The sequence below is a fragment of the Telmatherina bonti genome (genome assembly GCF_933228915.1).
Source record: "Telmatherina bonti genome assembly, chromosome: 19".
Classification (NCBI taxonomy): domain Eukaryota; kingdom Metazoa; phylum Chordata; class Actinopteri; order Atheriniformes; family Telmatherinidae; genus Telmatherina; species Telmatherina bonti.
This window is the reverse complement of record NC_136617.1, coordinates 28,702,332-28,722,204: the sequence shown is the minus strand read 5'-3', so window position 1 is coordinate 28,722,204 and position 19,873 is coordinate 28,702,332. Positions and strand designations below refer to the sequence as shown.

General features: G+C 38.4%; 1 protein-coding gene across 1 annotated transcript in view; it reads left to right on the top strand.

Annotated features, from left to right (window-relative positions):
- Positions 1–11,556: 11,556 nt before the first annotated feature.
- The window catches only part of e2f3 (E2F transcription factor 3), a gene marked incomplete at its 5' end in the record, with an annotated part of 24,463 nt that continues 16,146 nt past the window's right edge, over positions 11,557–19,873 (top strand). The window contains 3 exons of the mRNA XM_079258768.1: positions 11,557–11,607; positions 15,211–15,285; positions 15,870–16,052. Of these exons, the coding sequence (XP_079114894.1) occupies positions 11,557–11,607; positions 15,211–15,285; positions 15,870–16,052 (309 nt within the window). The remainder of the gene's footprint in view (positions 11,608–15,210; positions 15,286–15,869; positions 16,053–19,873) is intronic.

Below are 19,873 nucleotides of genomic sequence, written 5' to 3'. Positions count from 1 at the left end.
GAATGACACACTGTGAAGTGTATCTCTCAGCCACTGGTACCAGTAGCAATACACTAGACACTGTGGTGTAACTATCTGGCTTTTATATACATTTTGTTTAATTTTCAAACTGCGGGTGTTTTTCCCACATGGGCTCCCAATGGGTGTGGGCCCGTGCTCATAATGCCCATTGGATAATCCGGCCTTGTGTGACAATGTTATGATTTTTGTCAGGATAATCATTAGTTACCTTTGGTCGAGGTGGATTATAATGATCAAATCTTGAGTGGTATAACTGGGCACCTCAAATGTTTTATCTTGAGAGGGGTTTTACTTAGAAACGCGCAGGGGCGTCGCCAGGAATTTTGGGCCCTATGAAAGACAATGGCATAGACCCCACCACTTGATCGCAAATTTTAGATTTTTGGTTTTGCTTCAATTGCTTCAAGCTGAAAAAACTAAAAACTTTTCATTGGAATAATAAAGATCTAGGGCTGAGTTTAAGCCTTTATGGGGCAAGTGACTATTTTTGATCACTTTGTTTTCTTTCATATACAGTATGAAACTTTTTTTTTTTTTTTTTTTTTGTGAATGTAACAACAGAACAGAGGTCTTGGTTCATACCAGAAGTACAATTTTAGGTTAAGATTTCTAATTTGAAGGCATTTCATGGAGTGCCCTATGAAGGGTTAAATCACAGTGCATACATCTAACTAGGTTATTTTAATATAAATGGTTTATCAGTTTATATTACTTTTATATTTTACTGCAACCTTTGAAAAAAGTATTTATTATTTTAAATGAAGGTTTAATGATTTTCTTGTGTAGTTTGTACATCTTTTCGGGCCCCTAACAAGTCATGGGGCCCTTAGACTCTTCCTAACTCTTCCCCCCCATATGGCGCCTCTGGAAACACGATTGATGAACATAATTTCTAAATACATTTACAGTGTGTATTCTGCAAACTAAAAACAAAAGGAATATATCTGGTTACATTTCTCCACATTTTTCAGGTTTCCCAAAACGAAAGCGAGGTGGAGGAAGTGGCCCTAAGTAGGGAAGGTGGTGTTGCCGCAGACATGACTCCGCTCTGCAGCGAGCACCTCAGGAGGGACTGTCTGGCTTAAAGATGGTGTTGTGCCATCAATTTTCCAGCTCATCTTCAAAAGGTATGTGTGTCATTTGTGGCAAGTGTGGGGTGGATAGTTAATCCCAACTGACGACGCCACATTGGGAGTTAAACTCAAAGAAGTATTGACTTTAAAAAGACACTCTGGTTCAGTTAACTTTAAATGGCAAGAGACAGGATCCAGGTTAAAAAGGTTTATTTACAAAAAATTAAATAAAAGGAAACCAATAAATTAAAACAATGTCTTCAGTGCTGGCAGTCATACCGACGGGGAGACTGGCAGGTCAGGAGCGCCATCCCCAGCACACAACAAGTTTCAGACCCATGTGCACACAGAAGGGGAAAACCCATGCTCAGTAGTGCAGGATTACGCTGCACATTTACACAAAAAGGAGGGATTCCACCAACTAAGGGTCCGGGCCACCACTGTCTCACTCCTCCAGCACCTGAAGAAAAAAAGAAACAAATGATTTTTAAAAATAAAACTGATTCTCTAAACAATAATTTGTAAGTTTGTCACGAACAGGATGAGTTCAGGACAAAAGTTAAAAATCTCAATTTAAAACCAGCTCCTTACAAACCAGGTCCAGCTTGGGAGCTAAACTACTTCTTCCTGCAGAGCTGCAGAAAACAAAAAGATTCATTTCAAATTCTGGCAAATTGAAACAAACAGCAGAATTTGTCGAGGCCTTAGCCACGGTAGCAGCAGTAAGCTGCTTTTGGAAGGTGGCAGGGAAAGTCTATTTCAGGCCCAGTCAACATTCATGGTGTCCACACAGAGATGACCAGCTTGAGATCTTCAGCTAACCTCTCCCAGCATTTAAATCTACTACATACTCCACAAGAAATGAGAACTTTTTCCTCGTTTTTGTGGCCCCGAGAAGAAAATGACATCATGTTGTTCTTGCTGACATGGTTGAAGACAGTTCTCAACACATCGGGGTGGCAGAAGTTTTTTTTCTTGTTGGGCTCTAAGAAGTATTGTGTGATTGGCTGGACATTAGCGGGGGGTGTGGTTAACATGGAAAAGCAGAAAGCGTAAAAGTTGCCGCCATAGACCGTATGTGAAAGATGGACGGAGCCTATGGCGGTTAAAAGTAAAGCCTATGTGGAAGTGCATAAAACTGCAGTTCCCCCTTCATCCACTAGGGGCTGCAAAACAGAGCAAATCCCCATAGACTCCCATGTTAAAAAGACCAACTTAACAGCAGAAATAAACATGTTTACAGCCTGGTTCAAAAATCCATTTTTGGTTAATAGGTCAGGTTTACCTTCATGACAACTGTGGGGGGAGTGAATTTTTATTTCTAACTCTCCCGTTTAAAAGTAATTTAATCTCAAAGTTCGGCATATTTAGGGGCGTGTCCTTTTGATTGACAGGTACCAATCTCTGGCTTTAAGCCAGAGGAACGTAGAACAACCGCGATTTATAGCAGGTTGACAACACGACTTAGCTTTAGCCCGCTTACCTCCGTTAGCTGGTTAGCTACAGAAAGCTCGGAGTTCACGCGATGTCAATCATCCACCATGACGCTCACAGCCCCCCTCTCAGCTCCACCTCTTTGCCCATATTTGTATTTTCCAGGCGAGACGACACACATGCCTCTGCCAAGATGGCGATGGTAGGAACTAGGGCTGGGCGATATATCGAATATACTCGATATATCGTTGCTAGTCCCCTGTGCGAATATAGAAAATGCCTATATTCCTCATATTCGAGTATCCTGTTGTCACACAGGTGTTTTTAGCTGTGGGCGGGGTTTTCTCACTCCTCCTCGACTCGAGAGTTAAAGCAAGTGCATCTAGTTACATACATAACGTGAGCTACGTGCTACGTCATGAGAGGCAGCGTGTAGCCACTGTTGCCAACTTGGTGACTTACACGCTAAATCTGGCGACTTTTTGTGAAAAGCGACAAGCGACAAATCTAGCGATTTTTACTAGAGTTATTAGAAACTTTCCTGGTGTTTTCCTGACTTTAAAGCGCATATTGTAAAGTTATTGTCAGAAAGAGAGTCTCTTCCCGTCCTAAAGCACTCAGTCGCTCCGGCTGCAGCTGCAGCCAGTCAGAGGAGCAGAGAGGACACCTGCACGACTCCACCTACAGTCACAATGAACAGCCAAATCCGCCACTGATCCCGCTCCGGATTACAGAGTGGGATGTAAATTGCAAAGTTTTTCACGTTACACAAAAATAATTCATTATATTTGATTACATTCACAACCTCTGTCACTTACTCGCCTCATCCACTGTGTGTGTGACACAAGCATATTTACCTAGCTCGTCATGTCTCTAGAAAGTACAGAAAGCAGTGGGAATCAAATCCTGAATTAAAAACTGTCTGAAGCCGTTTATTGGAGACGATACGAGGACATTCTGCCTGTATTATTAGACTGATTTCTATGCTAAACTCTGCGATAAAAAAAAAATACACGGCAACTCAAAAACGTATCCATAAAGCAAAGCCTTATAATAGTTCATCATTTGAAAAGTCCCCCCCTAGAGCACCTATTTTCATACGTTGCATTTATTACATCATGGAAAGGCACTTTATTTTGTTTTAAAATGACATGTTTGTGCAACTGCTTTAACTTTTCAATAAATACGGTTTTGATCAGTTTGCTTTGTTAGAATTTCATCCTTTTGGCATGAATGTTTAAAATCAGCATATCTTAATGCAGTATGAACAATTATGTTTTAATGGAGACACAAAATCATCTTACTGATGTGATTGTATGCACCAAAGCATTCATTCAAGGCGAAGGTAAATATCGAGATATATATCGTATATCGTGACATGGCATAAAAATATCGGGATATTACTAAAAGGTCATATCGCCCAGCCCTAGTAGGAACCGCCCACCGCACTTCAATTCAGCTTTTCAGAAACCTATGGTGACGTCACGGAGACTCTGTCCATCTCTTCATATACAGTCTATGGTTGCCGCTTCCGCATTTTTGCTGATGCATGCAAGTAAAACAGATTGTTTTGCTAAAACATCTGATGAAGGTGGTGAGAAAGTATGAACATTTTTACATGTTGCATTGAAACATACTGACCCTGCCGTGTCCAAAACCCGCCCTGCCACGGACAAAGCCTCTCTGTAAGTATGAAATAACCGTGTTCGTTGCACATAAAAGCAGACATCCCTGCCTGCAGCGATCCCGGCCCGTTGCAGACAAAGCTTCTCGTGGAATATGAGCGGACCCGATGAAAAAGATTTTCTTTTCTTGCTCTTGCGGCCTCGAGAGTTCTCGCTTCTGGTGGAGGAGGTAGCATGTCTCCCAGAGAGAGTCCATCACACATGAAGCTGCAGCACTTTCAGGGGATGCAAACCAGGAAGCCGACGGAGACTTGTGGTCGTCTGCACACTGAACCTGCAGCAGCCATCTCCTTTTATAGGCTGGCCGCCTCATGCTGTTGACGTGACGGCAGCTGTATCGTAGCAGAAGGAAGGAAATGTTCCTCTTTCTGCACGGGAACAACAATTCAAGCTGTAAAAGTTTGATATCTTAATATACACGTATGAGATTAAATGTCACACAGTTTTTATTTCTGTGTGTTATTAAATGTGGTGTGTATCACAACACATTTTAGACGCCCAAAACTTCATGATCCAAAATGCTGCAGCGAAGGTTCTGATGAGGACTAGCTGGAGAGGTCATATTTCCCCAGTTTTAGCCTCTACAGTTGTGCTCATATTTATTCATACCTTTTCATTAAAGAAGGAAAAAAACAGCTGCCTGTAAAATAAGCTGAAATTGACTAAAGTTATAATAAATAAAAATTTTTATTAAAATCATTACATTATTTTCTGATTCTGTTTAAATAGAATTTTTTTTTTTTTTTTTTTTATAAAAAGCAAACAAATAAGATAATTTATTACATATTACATCACTCATAAACTAATATTTAGTTGAGCAATGTTTCCGCTCCAGTCAGGTGTTTTCTGTTCCTCTCAGTCAGACTTCTGCACCTGTTGACAGGTATTTTTATGTTATACAGGAAAGTGCTCTAATTTGTCCAGAACCAATTTGTTTGTTTTTTCTTTTTTTTCTTAAACTAAATTAAATGAAAAAACAGTGTCTTATATTACTAAATTATATTTTTGCAAATTTTTAGTTATTGTTCCTTTTTTAAGTCTCCAGTTATTTGAGTGATTGTTGTAAATTCAGTCGTTTCTTTAATGAAAGGGGACGAATACATATGAGCACAACTGTATACACTGGCTCCCTGTTAAATCCAGGATAGAGTTTAAAACTCTCCTCACATATAAAGCTCTCCATGACCAAGCTCTATTGTACATCAAGATCTAATAGTTCCATAGATTCCAAATGGAGCACTTTGCTCTCAGACTGTAGGTTTACTTGTGGTTCCAGGGTCTCTCAGAGGACAACGGAAGGAAAGGCCTTCAGCTACCAGGCCCCTCTCATATGGAATCAGCCCCCAGTCTGGGTTTGGGAGGCATACACCCTCTCTACCTTTTAGGATCAAGCTTAAGACCTTTCTTTTAGATAAATCTTATAGTTACTGATAGTCTCACCATCCCTTAGTTATCCTGCTATCGGCCTCGGCTGCTGAGGGACGTTCCATGATGCACTTTCATTTCATCTCTTTGCTCCTTCTCTTCCATGTAGAAACACATGACAGTATTGTCATCATTGACGTATTTCTATGAAGTGGCACCATACAAATAAAGCTGGACTAAACTTGTGTTATTTCAGTCTGGAGCAACAAGAAGTGCAGCCACTTCTGGAAGAGCAAAAGACAACGTGTCAACTGACGTGTCTCCAAGATGCACCTCAGCCTAATGTGAGTATTTGTAATGTCACAAACAAATGAGAGTATGTATGCGGCTTGTCATATTAAATACTTGTCTTTGTGACACTCAGAAAGGTCTATGATGGTGTTACTAGTCCAGTGTTTCTCTGTTCCGGTCCTCAGCCCCCCCTGCCCTGCATGTTTTAGACATTTTCCTCCTCTAAAGCACCTGAGTCAGATTATTGAACTTCCTTAAGTTCTTTGCAGACTCTTAATGAGCCCTTTATTTCATTCAGGTGTGTTAAAGTATGGTTGCCTATAAAATGGTGATTCTTAACCCTTTTGCAACACAGTACCCTTTGTCAAATATTTTTTCAGCCAAGTCCCCCCCTAACCATTGCAAAGAAGGAACATAAAATACAGCATTTTGTCATTTGTGTTTGGTTTATTAAACTTTAACAGTGCAAAACGTTTGCCATTGTTTTGCGCATCTCTACTACGCTTCAGCCAAGGCTCCATTGTTTGCGTTGTCAAGGAGACAGCGACTAAAGGATATGATTTGTCTTGTGGGGTTCAATTCATGTTGGAATGTGGGATTTTGGGAGGAAGTGTAAATCTAAATGTAAATTCAATTTATGAATGTACACTTACATTTATTGAAATATGTAAAATATTTATATTATATTTATATTTTTTTTTATTTAAGGATTTTTTTTTTTAAACACAAAAAGGTATATGTTTTCAAAAATTTCACGTACCCCCTGGAATGCCTTGAAGTTCCCCCAGGGGTACGCGTATCCCCATATGAGATGGTAATCAATAAAACGTTTGGCTGTTACACTTGCTCTGTTACTCTAACACTTTAATGAATAAACATGAGGGAAAATTAAAACCACATCCAGGTTTAATAAACACTTAAAATAAAAAGGAGCCAAAACTTATTTTTGCCCTATAAGAGGACTGGCCTGCATTTAGGATTGAAAGGTGAACACTGTATTGTTAAAAAGTTTACTGATTAATTTCCATATTAATATATATTGGTATATATGCCAAAGCAACATGGAGCCTCTGGAGAGAGCAGAAAGAGTTGCAGGCAACAAGCCACTGACCACTTGCACGCATTGCCTGCTGGTCTGAAGGTTATAAAGGCCAAACTGGAAGAATCCCCAAACTGGAGAGTGAGAAAACTGCAGCTGGAGGGTAGGGTGGCTCAATTATGACAAAAATTATAATCACAATTATTCTGACTGAAATTGAGATCTCGTTTATTTAACACAATTATCCAGTATTTTTAAACAACGCTGCACGTCGTGGTGTTCTAGACTCAGTGTCGTGCATTATAACCGTCTAATGTACGCTTCCAAGTTGTTTAATCTGCTTTTACCGCTTATATAGGAACTATTTTACGTTGGCCTCGATGTACGTTTTATGCCAAACAACCGCTGTCAGGCTGCAGCGCGTTTCTCTCATTCACCTGTTAAAAGTCAGCTGATCTGAACCAGCTGATTAACGTGTTGCTATGGTAACGCCCCGTAACGGAGGGATATTACTGTGTTTACCTCACCGAACTATGTGTGCGTTTATACGAAAATAATGCAGCCAGTTGTCACTGACAACGGTATAAACTATGTTTAGGTGAACTTCCACAACCTACTGCAGTTATTTTACATCGACCTGCAGCCGGAGCCGACTGAGACTGGCCGCCTGGGAGTGCTTTAGGACGGGAGAGGCTCCCGCTGCTCCTTCCTTACAGTAACTGCAGAACAATATGTGCCTTCAAGTCAGTCGCCAAAACACCAGAAAAGTCTCTAATAACTCCAGTAAAAGCTGCCAGATTTGTCGCTTTTAACAAAAAAAGTTACCAGATTTAGCCAGAACAGTGTCTGAATGAAAGCAAAGCGGCTGTGGGAGGAGTTTACAGCACAGCGCTGCAATGCCAGAGACACTCGATTGGCAAATGAAGACAGCAGGAGAGGAAACTGTAATGGCAAAAAATAATCCCGCCCTTTTATTTTTATGATCATTGAAAACCCAGATTGTAGTTGAGATTAAAATCCGATTCATCGCCCAGCCTTACTGGAGAAGAGTAACACCTCGAGGAGAGAAAAGAGGGCAAAGAAAAAAATTGCAGGCACTTCTGCAGGAGATAGATACGAAGAGATAGACGAGCTTGAACGCTACTCGTGAAAAAAAAAAATATTACATGAAACATTTGGTGTCTGATGTGCTCTGTTGCATTCCTAGTTACTATTTAAAAAAAAAACTTCATAATCACTTTTGCTAGTTGAATTTCAGATCTTCCCATTCATCTCCTGTCCATGCAGGACATTGAGTACAACCAAGGCTCGGGGTGTTTTCGCCGTTAAGCTGCATCTGCATGAGAGATGCTCTACACATTCCCCTGTCTGTCACTCTGCCCATGTCCGAAAGAAAAGTGAACTACATGCTGCCGTCTGAGTTGCAGATATGCATGTGAATATTCGCTAATCAGATGATGAAGGTGTGTGTGTGTGTGAAGATTTATATGTAAAGAGCAACAATGCAAATGGGCGGTTATGTTTTTATACTTGTTGGATGTTTGTGTCTTGCAGTGCCAATGTGCTTTTCATTTGAACTATCTTCTTTTATAAAAAATCAATCAAGGTCTTCCTGGCGGCTCAGACTTTGAGTAGCTCTGTGGCAGTGGCGCTCCGCACCCTGTGGGAAGTGGGCTTCATAGTTCAAAGACTGAGGCTACTTCAGAACTGGTTGAGGTAATACAGCTACACTGCAAAAACTGAAATCTAAGTAAGATTAAAAATCTTAAATTGAGTACACATATGCTTATATTTTTAAAGGTAAGATAATTCTTAGTTTTTGTGCCAGAGAATTCCTCTTGTTTTAAGAGTATTTTTACTTGTTTTGGGAAGTCTTGACAAGCCAAACTTTCTGTTCTCTTGGCGAATAATTTCTTATTTTAAGCAACATTTACCTAATTTTTGTATATTTTTTTTCTTGTTTTTTAAGGCTGAGTTTTTGCAGTGTAGGGATTTGCATCACTGACCAAAATTATTTTCCAATTTTCTACTGTTTCTACCAATATTTGAGTGATTAATTACTTTTAATGCATTTACATGCAGTTTTTCTTGGAGAGTACATTGGCAACACACAGTTAGTGAAGATATACAGACATGTGCATCCCTATGTGACTGCACTTAATTGCTGATATCCATTCTAGACCGAATAAGACAATGGACTGATCATTAAATGTAACATTTTTTCTTTTAATTACTCTGTATTACTGTATCTGGGGAGCTGTGTGCATGTTATGGGGTGGCGGTGAGGAAGGTGAGGGTGTGGACCCAAATGCAGAGATCAGGGAAACAGGGATGTAGATTCCAGAAGGTTTCATTAACAGAGGTACTCAGGGAGACTAACAACAAGTACAACAAAGTAGTGCAACAAAATGATCCAGCAACCAAGGAATGAAACAGAGGGGTATAAATACACTGGAAAACCAAACAAGAAACAGGTGAAACAAATCTAGTAAATGAACCCAGGTGAACTACAACAGAAAATCCAGGAAGCTAAACAAGAACCAAGAGAACTAAACAGAAAAAACTACAAAATAAAACAGGAAACCAGAAACTAAGGCACCGAATGAAACCACATCATGACAGTGTATGATTCCATTCTTACACACACAACTAGTCCCAACAACTGTATAGACACATCTACAGTATGATGTACTTCATGTGTTTGAGACACAGGAAAGGGAAACCAATGCAAGCTTCTATTAGCACCTCAGGTAACAGCAAAGGTCCTAACGAGTATAAGGAAGGGGCTGTGAACAGATTTTACAGGTAGACACACCCACAGTATGCTGCATAGCAGGGGTGGTGAATCCTTTTCCTGAAAACTTTTGATGCCTCACTGTTCCAACACACCAGATTTATGATATATATTTGTATCAATGTGCAGATCTTGATGAGCTGTTGGATCTATTTGGTTTTAATCGGATGTGCTGGACCAGGGATGCATAGAAACCTGTGGGATTCAGGCTCTTTTGCATATAAAAGAGAAGAGACATGCAGACGCGTGTCTATAAATACTGACTGTATGACAGCAGGTAATGAATGATGTCAATTAAAAAAACAAATGAATAGTAAATTGACCAATGGCATCCTGTTCCTCTTGTGATGGCTGTGCCTACAGCCACACATGGGTGATATTAAAATGCATCACACATGCACTTTATTTTGTTTCACCAGGATTATAGAGAAATTAATAGTTTTATTTAGGATCACAACAATTCTGAAATAATGCACACTTTAGTTTATGTTGTGATGGTATGATTTTTTCAGCTGGTGGCCAGGGGGTGGAACCAGCGAAGTGGACCAGACCAGTGGCAGATGGGAAGGGGGAATTTAGGGTTTTCTTTTGTTTGTTTAGTTAGATTCTTGTGTGTCATCCCCTTTGTCTGATTTTGTTTGGGCTGATCAGCTACTATTCAAGTTTCGCCTTCTCAAGTTTCAACTTGCCTTGTAAGTCAGTTGGTTTCATTTTGTTGCTTGAGTTACTTCTGTTACAAGTTTTTTTAATTATAGTTTTGTTAAGTTGACCTCATTTATAGGCCTGATTTATTCACTTATGTGAAAATAACTTTCTTTTTTTGGGTCATAACAAAAAACCCCCCCAAAAAAAACTGAACTCTAAATCTGTGCCTGACTGTTCTTCACTGCTTGACCCATCACACTCTGAATAACTGTACTTTTGCACACACCACCAGGTTTACCTGGGTTGAAGCCCAGGGCCACAGGGAGTTAAGGGGCCAATCAAATTTGAGACTGCTGATTGATTCAAATGAACCTGTTGCCACCATGCCTGATCCACCCCCCTGTGGCAGCAGGTAAAAAAGCACCAGAGAGGGGGACGAGTCAGACGACCCCCCTAGCAGTGACCCGGGTCTCTGAGACATGACTTTGACCAACCCAAAGTACCCACTTAGCACAAATGGGACCACAGCTTGTCAAATCAGAAGTACTGCTATGTCTTCATTGAAGTGCATAAACAGCATACCTTTTTTCAAAAATAGGTTTCAGCTGCAAACTGAGTAACAGTCAGTAACCTTACAATCTCTGAGCATGACATTCTTCCTGATGTGGATTTTAAGGACATGATATCAGCTTTCTCTGTAAACGAGACCAGAAGAAAGGGCAGTGCAGTGTTTATTGGTTGCTTCTGCATGTTTTCACATGTTTTTACATGTTGTGGCGGTGCAGTGTCTGAAAGTAATGTTAAGCTATTTCTGTTTACAAGCATGGTTTCCTAGGGTTTATTGTTTGATCTGTTCCTGTGATTCATTTTTATTCATACATTACTGTATTCAGTATCATTATGGTCATGCTACTGATATGTCAATACAACTAAGTAAAGAAAAAACTGTAAACCTAGATATTTTCTATGAGAAGAGACATATATCTATCTCTCTCTCTCTCTCTCTCTCTCTCTCTCTCTCTCTCTCTCTCTCTCTATATATATATATATATATATATATATATATATATATATATATATATATATATTTTTTTTTTTTTTTTATTTATTTTTTTCTTTTACTTTGCTAGTACTGGAAAAACACGTTTAAAAACACTGCATAGTATTTTTCCAGTCTCCAGTCTTCTCCAGTCATAGTATTGTTCCGGCATGCTACTGTCACCTCTTCCGCGCCTGAGCCAAGACAGGAAGGGACAGCAGGTACAGAAACAGAAACAGCTCCCAAAGAAAAACGACAAACAGATTTAATAAACAGAATTTTTTAATATTTCAAAGTTCAATAGCTTTTTAGTCATGTGACTTACACACCTCAAATCACTACTTAATTGCTCAGCCAGTCCTGTCACATGTTGCACAGCCTTTATTTTCTCTATTTTCATCTTGTGGTATTTATTGTGAATTTTTTAATATTTCAAAGTTCAATAGCTTTTTAGTCATGTGACTTACACACCTCAAATCACTACTTAATTGCTCAGCCAGTCCTGTCACATGTTGCACAGACTTTATTTTCTCTATTTTCATGTTGTGGTATTTATTGTGAATTTTTTAATATTTCAAAGTTCAATAGCTTTTTAGTCATGTGACCTGAACACCTCAAAACACTGCCTAACTGCTCATCCAGTCCTGCCACATGTTGCACAGCCTTTATTTTTTCCATTTCCATCTCTGGTTATTTTATATGAACTTCTTAAGATTTTAAAGTTCGATAGCTTTTTAATCATGTGACCTACACACTTCAAACACTGCCTAATGGTTCAGCTAGTCCTGCCACATGTTGCACAGTCTTTATTTTCTCTATTTTCATCTTGGGTTATTTTATATAAATTTTTTAATATTGTAAAGTTCAATAGCTTTTTAGTCATGTGACCTACACACTTCAAACACTGCCTAATGGTTCAGCTAGTTCTGCCACATGTTGCACAGCCTTTATTTTCTCTATTTTCAACTTGTGGTATTTATTGTGAATTTTTTAATATTTTAAAGTTCAATAGCTTTTTACTCATGTGACTTACACACCTCAAAACATTGCCTAATTGCTCATCCAGTCCTGCCACATGTTGCACAGCCTTTATTTTCTCCATTTTCATCTCTGGTTATTTTAGATGCATTTTTTAATATTTTAAATTTTAATAGCTTTTTAATCATGTGACCTACACACTTCAAACACTGCCTAATGGTTCAGCTAGTCCTGCCACATGTTGCACAGCCTTTATTTTTTCTATGTTCATCTTGTGGTAAACTGTTGAAAATTGTTTTGACATTCATAGCCCCAGTGGTTGCGGAGATAGTTATGTTTAAATTCTGCTATGGTTAATTTGTTGACGGTCCCTAACTATCCGCCGGTGGTGAAGATCGCTGCGGTGAAATTTGCTGTCACAACCCCACGACAAAGCAGCCTAGGGTCGGCAATTCATTACGAGGAGACTGGGTGTTCGAATATAGATGGAAGGTATGAAGTTGAGAAGGCCGTTGCATCGTGCATCTTAACCCCACGACGAGGTGGCTTCGGGTCGGGAGACTGGGTGTCCGAATATCTGTTGAATATCAAACATCAAACTAACTAACTTTACCTCGGTTGACCTTTGCAATATGATTAGCCTTCAAGTATCATGTATTGGGTGAAACTGGCTCAATTATATGGTTTTACTTATGAAATATGCTACTCAAAGGTTTAAATTTAATAAACTGATCCTATATTTACAGTTGGATATTATACCTGCAAGCAAACATTTGTATATATCGGGTATACCCCTGGTATATATGATAACTCTATAATGTAAATAAAAACATTTTATTTTCCTGAGTAAATCCTTGGAAATGCAGAGACAGGACAGGTCTTTCAATTATAAGGTAGTTCAGCATTCAAAGTAAACCAAATTTTTAAATCAAATGTTCCCAAATTTATAACAGGTAGCATCACCTTAATCAACAAACAATAAATTTAAAAATCTTCTAGCAATGCATGGCAGCACCTGTCCAACTGTACTCTGATCAGCGTTTACACTTCTATTTGATTTATTGCTTTACTGTTGTTGTCAACACATGTTGTGTATGTCGCTCTGGCAAAAAGCTTGTGCTCAGTGAAAGTAGTAGAAGTAGTAGTAGTAATCACATCGACAAATCTCTACACAAGTAACTGCAAACATGATATACGGCAGTCTTTGCGCTCAGTCAGCTGTACAGTAAAACAATAGAACTGTTCATTTAATCTGCAGTGTAACCTTGTTTAGTCCAGTGGTCTACTCTGATTTGTCCCTCACAATCTATAACACACCTGTCCTAGAGCAGCACACACTTACAAGAACCACCATCCTCATTTTACATACAATTATCAAAACATAAAATACACACCCACACAGTGGTGAGATCATAAGACGGATTTATATTCCAAAAGCAAATGTTTTGTAAGCAACATAAGGTATAAAAGAGTCACACGACTGAACTTTTGCCATTTCCACGTCACGCGCTCCTTATCAAATCGGTTAAAATCCATTTTGCATCCTATTTGACCTGTTATATCTCTCCAGCCACCAGAAGAAAATCTGGTGATGACTCTTGTTGCGTTTCTTTGCTGAATCAGCGATGTTATGTGTTTAAAACATCCAGTTCCTTATTTCCCCTTAAAACAAAACTCTAGAAATGGCCATGATAGATGTCACTGTCATGGAACAAGTCCGGGATGCGGTCAGAAAGGTCAAAGTTATGTAATGCATCTTTAACAGCTTTAACTACTTAACAGCCAGTGACCTGCAGGCAAACAAAAACATCAGTAAATAACATTATAATAATGCATCTCTTTTTGTATCTATATCTGAACTAAAGCGGCATCTAGAAACAAAACTTCCAACACTAATGGGAAAGTTGTTTTCATCTACTACAATACAAACACACTAACACACACACTAACACTCACAGTTCTCACACGCACTTCTTTCTTTGTGGTTATGGGGAATTTGAGCCCATTTCCAGTCTTACGTAGACTTCACCACTTGATTTAATGTAGATGTGAATAAAAGAGCAGGGCAAGGTAACAGTTTAGCAAAACTAGCCAAGCCTTCGAAGATCAAGTTCTGTCACAAATGATCTGCCTAATGTTCATATCATTTCAGTAGCATACAAGGTTTAAATTGTTTGTTTACCTGTTTTGTGTGTTGGCCCAGACTCCTGCTGTGCATTGGCAACCACCACAAGTGAAGAGTTGTCTCTTTTCTTTAAAAAAAGAAATTGTATGATGTCTATTTTGATTGCTGATGATGACATAGATGATTAAGAATAAAGTTCTGATTAAGAAGAAACACTGGCTTGTCAGTCAGTAAAACATGATGGATTCCTGTTTCTGTCAAATTTCTCTCTGACTAGTACCTGTGTTGCATTCAGCAATGACAGGAAATTACAAAACTACCTTCTTCTTTCATTTCATAAGACTGCACTGGATCTTATTCTTTGTGGGGTGAAAAAATAAAATATTTGGGGCTTGTCAAAAGCAGCTTCAGTCTCTTTGTAGCAATAGCTCAGTTTATTTCTGTTTTTCTTTTCCAGGTTGAATAAGATGAACAAAATTCTGTTACACATAATCCTCTACTCAAGTGTCTGCAGTCACTTTACTGGCTTGTTTTTATTCAACCTAAATAGTTTTATAATCCTCACATATTGCTTAGATTAGATTTGAACTGTGTTGTAGATCATAAGAACTTTTTACGTTTGCTCATTAAGTTTTAAAGAAGATTTAAATACAGAAGATTTAAAGAATCAACCAGAGTTGTGACTGCATCGCGTGACTTAAATATCTTTCTCCTCTCACAGGGAGAAGAATTATATGGAGGATGGTACAGCCCCTCATCCTCATCCTCATCCTCATCCTCATCTCATGTGTCTGTGGTCAGTTTATACCTTCAGTTACTAATGTCTAAATATATGAAATCAAATGAAAAATACTTTATTAATCCCCAAAGGGAAATTCAGTATTGTAGTATAAAATAATTAATTTGAGTAGGTCTTGTTCCGGAGGCTGACGGCTGCTGGCAGGAATGATCTTCTGTATCTTTCAGTCTTACATCGGACCTGAAGAAGCCTCTCACTGAACACACTTTGTTGTTTCATCACTGTGTTGTGGAGAGGGTGTGAAGAATCTTAATATATTATAAATCTTATTATATATCTTATTAATCTTATTAATTTTTATTAATCTTTTGAATTTTTTCTTATTAATCTTAATCTTATTATATATCTTAATCTTAATATAATAAAGATATTTTAGTGTTGCTTATATTATTTTATTATCTTGTTCTCAATGGTTCAACATTACAAACGGCCACCTAACCACTTCAATCAGCCAATATAACATGAAGATTATTAATCTGTGGCAAACAGAGATGATGATATGACAGAAACATATCTAGATGTCGTTAAAGATGTTCCACTTCTCAGTGTGGGTGCTCCTCTCTTTCCCTTTGTCTCCTCAGGAGCAACAGTTTTTCGTGAATGTGGGACAGAGCTCCTATCTGGCAGAGGAGAACCACAGCATCACACTGGAGTGGACGTTCACAACTAAACCTGACAGATCCTGGAGGTTCCTGGTTATTGGTTGTTATCAAATGTCTGATCACAAAATCACAGATCTTTATCATGTCCGTGACGGTGTTGAGGTACCAGAGATGCAGGATCAACAGTTTACAGGACGAGTCCAGAGTGATAAAGATGGCATCAGAGAAGGACGAATCACACTTCATGTGTCCAGACTCAGAACGGAGGACAGTGGTCTGTACATGTGTGAAGTGGCGACAGATTGTGGTTACGGATCTGAAAGATGTCTCCTAAACATTACTGGTAAGTACATCGACTTTTTTTTTTTCTCCCCCAAAAGGGATGCGGAAATTTCGCAACCTCTATGTTTCTGTTTGTTTCACCAAAACCACAAGTTGTACAAGTTTAAATCCTGCCGTTTGATTGGACTAAAAACCTCCAGGCCAAATGCCGATTGGAAACTGCAGAAATTCAGGCCAGTGATTTTCTGCATAATGAGCTGCCAACTGGTTTAGTAAGGTCCACCAGTATGAAGTACCTAACAAAGTGGGTTCTTCTCCACATCGACTTTTCTGCCAAACTTATGTTCCAACTACACCTTTTCTGCCACTTCAACCAATCAAATATTAAACTCTTCCGTACATTCAGAAAGGTTTTAAAACATTTGAGATGTCTATCTTTAATGCTTTTTGAGTTACTAAACATTTTCAATCAATCGAAATATATTTGTATAGCACCTTTCAGCTTTACATAATAAAAATAAAAAGCAATTATTGATAAAAATTTAAAAACAAACCCTTGTAGTAATTGAGGATGCTGAAATAGGAAGGTCCAATACCATAAATCCAGTATAAGAGCTTTAAAAACCAATAAAAGAATCTTAAAATTCTGTACAAAATCCAGCCATCGGACTGGCAATTGAAAGCTGCTTCACCATGGTTTAAACTCAATAGCGGCACCATACTAAATATGGTCTGTACCCTTAAACTATTCTATTCTAGAGTACTTTACCTCTTACTAATCCTTTACAAATTCATCTCAGTTTTTAACACTTAAAGGTTTAGCAGTTTTTTCACTAACTTCAGTGACGTTGTCAGATTTTTTGCGTATACGTGAGTCGTTACACATGATCACATTCACACTTGTTGCTATGTAATAACAGTGCATTTCTAGCTAGAAGCTGAATTTTAGAAGAAATGAAACTAAATTAATAACAAATATTTAATTTCTAATAAAACGTCTAACTAAAGAATTTTCCTCTGGAGAGAGTTACTTCCGATTCTTATGAAGCTTAAAGTGTCTTTTTGCAAAAGGTTTGGAGGTTTGTTACATCATTAATTCCGTTTAAAAGTTTGGTTCACCTTAATACCAAACGGTTTGAAGGCTAATTACAACAAACTACTAAATCCTAAATAATTTAAAAGTTTTCACCATCTAAAGATGCTTTCCTTGAATTTTATTCAGCAGAAATATGTCTTCTTATATATTTATGCTTACATTCCACAGAAGTGATTTGAAGTTCTGGCATTTTGACTTTTATTGATCATCAGGGAGATCTGCAGTGAAAAAAAAATAAAATAAAAGTTAATATTTAAAAAAGAATGACACCTCCAAATGTAGGCCCGGGGGGGGGGGGGGGGGGGGGGGGGGGCAACTCTAGTAGGAGTTTCACAGCTGCAACACACCTGACTCAAATCAATGAGTAATTAGCAATTTTGTGCAAAGTTTGATGTCAAGCTCTGCACAAGACTGATAATCTAGTCTAATATGTGCATTTCTTCACTTTCTTGTTCTTCAATATTAGCTAAAACTCATCTTACAGTAAAAAGCAAACACCTCATTTTTTTTCCTTTGTTAAAAACAAGCAGCGAAGTAAACCATCCAGCATGCTGCAGACGGAACTCACTTCTCCCTGTAACTAGCTGGGAAGTTCAGGGTAAAGTTTGTCTTTTATTCACAAATGGCACCAGACAGAAACCTGATTTTTTTCTTTTAAGTAAAATAATTATGTTTCCATTTCAGTGGTTGTGGTTTATGTTTTGGAATTCCTTTTCTCACTTGTAAATGAAAGGTATCACAAATAAGTACTGAGAAGACAAGCCATCATTCACTCATTGTGGGACAAAATCATGGATATGGGATAGAATATAATAATAATGAGATTAAAGCTTTACAGTAAAGTTGTAATAATGACATAAAAAGTAAAAAAAAAAACAAAAAAAAACAACTAGCATAATAATTATGAGATATTAAGTGATAATTATTAGATTGAATGTAATAAAGCCTTGTTATGATAGAAAATGCCATAATCCTAAGATTTTATGTTAAAATTATGACATAGAAAGTAATTATGACTTTAAATTTACAAGTGTTTTTATAACTAACTCCTACTAGAGTTGCCTGCCCCTGGCCTACATTTGGAGGTGTCATTCTTTTTTAAATATTAACTTTTATTTTATTTTTTTTCACTGCAGATCTCCCTGATGATCAATAAAAGTCAAAATGCCAGAACTTCAAATCACTTCTGTGGAATGTAAGCATAAATATATAACTTAAAAATCTTGTTAAAAAGTAATTATACGATAAAAAAAACATTGTTTCCTTTTCAGTTATAGTTTAGACCAACTATTCACTCACAGGTTGCACCTTTATTCTAAATGATTTAAATATCAAACTGTGCTTCAAAGCAACACTGCAATCATCTAGTTTGACTTGAAATCCAGCCGCTCTGATGGTACAGCAATGATGATGTGACAGAAACCTCCAAACATGTAGAATCCTGACATATTTGTTGATTAAAATGTTTTGTTGTGTTGGGTTTCTACTCAACAGGGAGGCCTGAGCCAAAGACGACAGCTGAGACACCATACGGAGCAAATAAAGGATGGATCATAGTCCTCTGCGTACTGATGTTAACAGCCGGGCCAATTTTATTCTACTGTTTAGTCATTTGTTGTTGGATAAAAAGCGATAAATTTAAGCTGTAAGCAGTGCTGTAGACCCTCGCACCTGAAGCGCCGCTTGGCCTGTGTCTACACCGCCTCCCTTGATAACCCCCGCCCAAGCTCATTTCCACCTGATGTGCAGCCAGAATGTACATCAGGTCATTTAGGCTGTAAAACAAGTCATTTCCTGTCTGGAGGGGGTGGGGCTAATTCACAATCAAATTATTGACATGCACATGTGTTCAGGGTAGGACTGGCATGACATGTATGAAATTTGGTGCAGATGTATTGTTTTATGATGGAGTTATTTTATTTCTTATGGCGAGACATCGAACTCTGAGGCCTAGCCTCTCCTGTACCCCTTGTCTTCTTTTTAGCACAACTATTAATCGTGCATGCCTCCTGAGTGTCCTGACCAATTTTGGTTGCAATTTATGTAAGTCTTGACCAAAGACTGCATTATAAAAGGTGGACAGAGCCTCTGTGACGTCACCTGTCAGTGTCTGAAGAGCAGAAATGAAGCTCATAGGTTGGTTCCTACCGTTACCATCTTGGCAGTGTCATGCATATAGTCTATTCTGGAAAATACAAAAATGGACTAAGAGGTAGGGCAGAGAGGGGGGCTCTGAGCGTGGGGGGGGATAATTGACTTCTAGTGAACTCCGACCTGCCTGTAGCTAAAAGCTATCCGAGCTAACAGGAGCTAACGGAGGAAAGCGGGCTAAAGCTATGTTAGCCGGCTAAATACCTTAGTTGTTTTACATTCTTCCTTCTTGATGCAGGATATCTAGTATCTGTCAATCAAAGGGACACGGCCCTAAATATCAAGATTAGATTTCTACTAAATGGAGGAGTTAGAAGAAAATTCACTCCCCCCACAGTTGTCATGAAGGTAAACCTATTAAAGCTAAAATGGATTTTTGTACCAGGCTGTAAACATGTTTATTTCTGCTGTGAATTTGGCCTTTTTTATGGAAGTCTATGGGGATTTGCTGTCT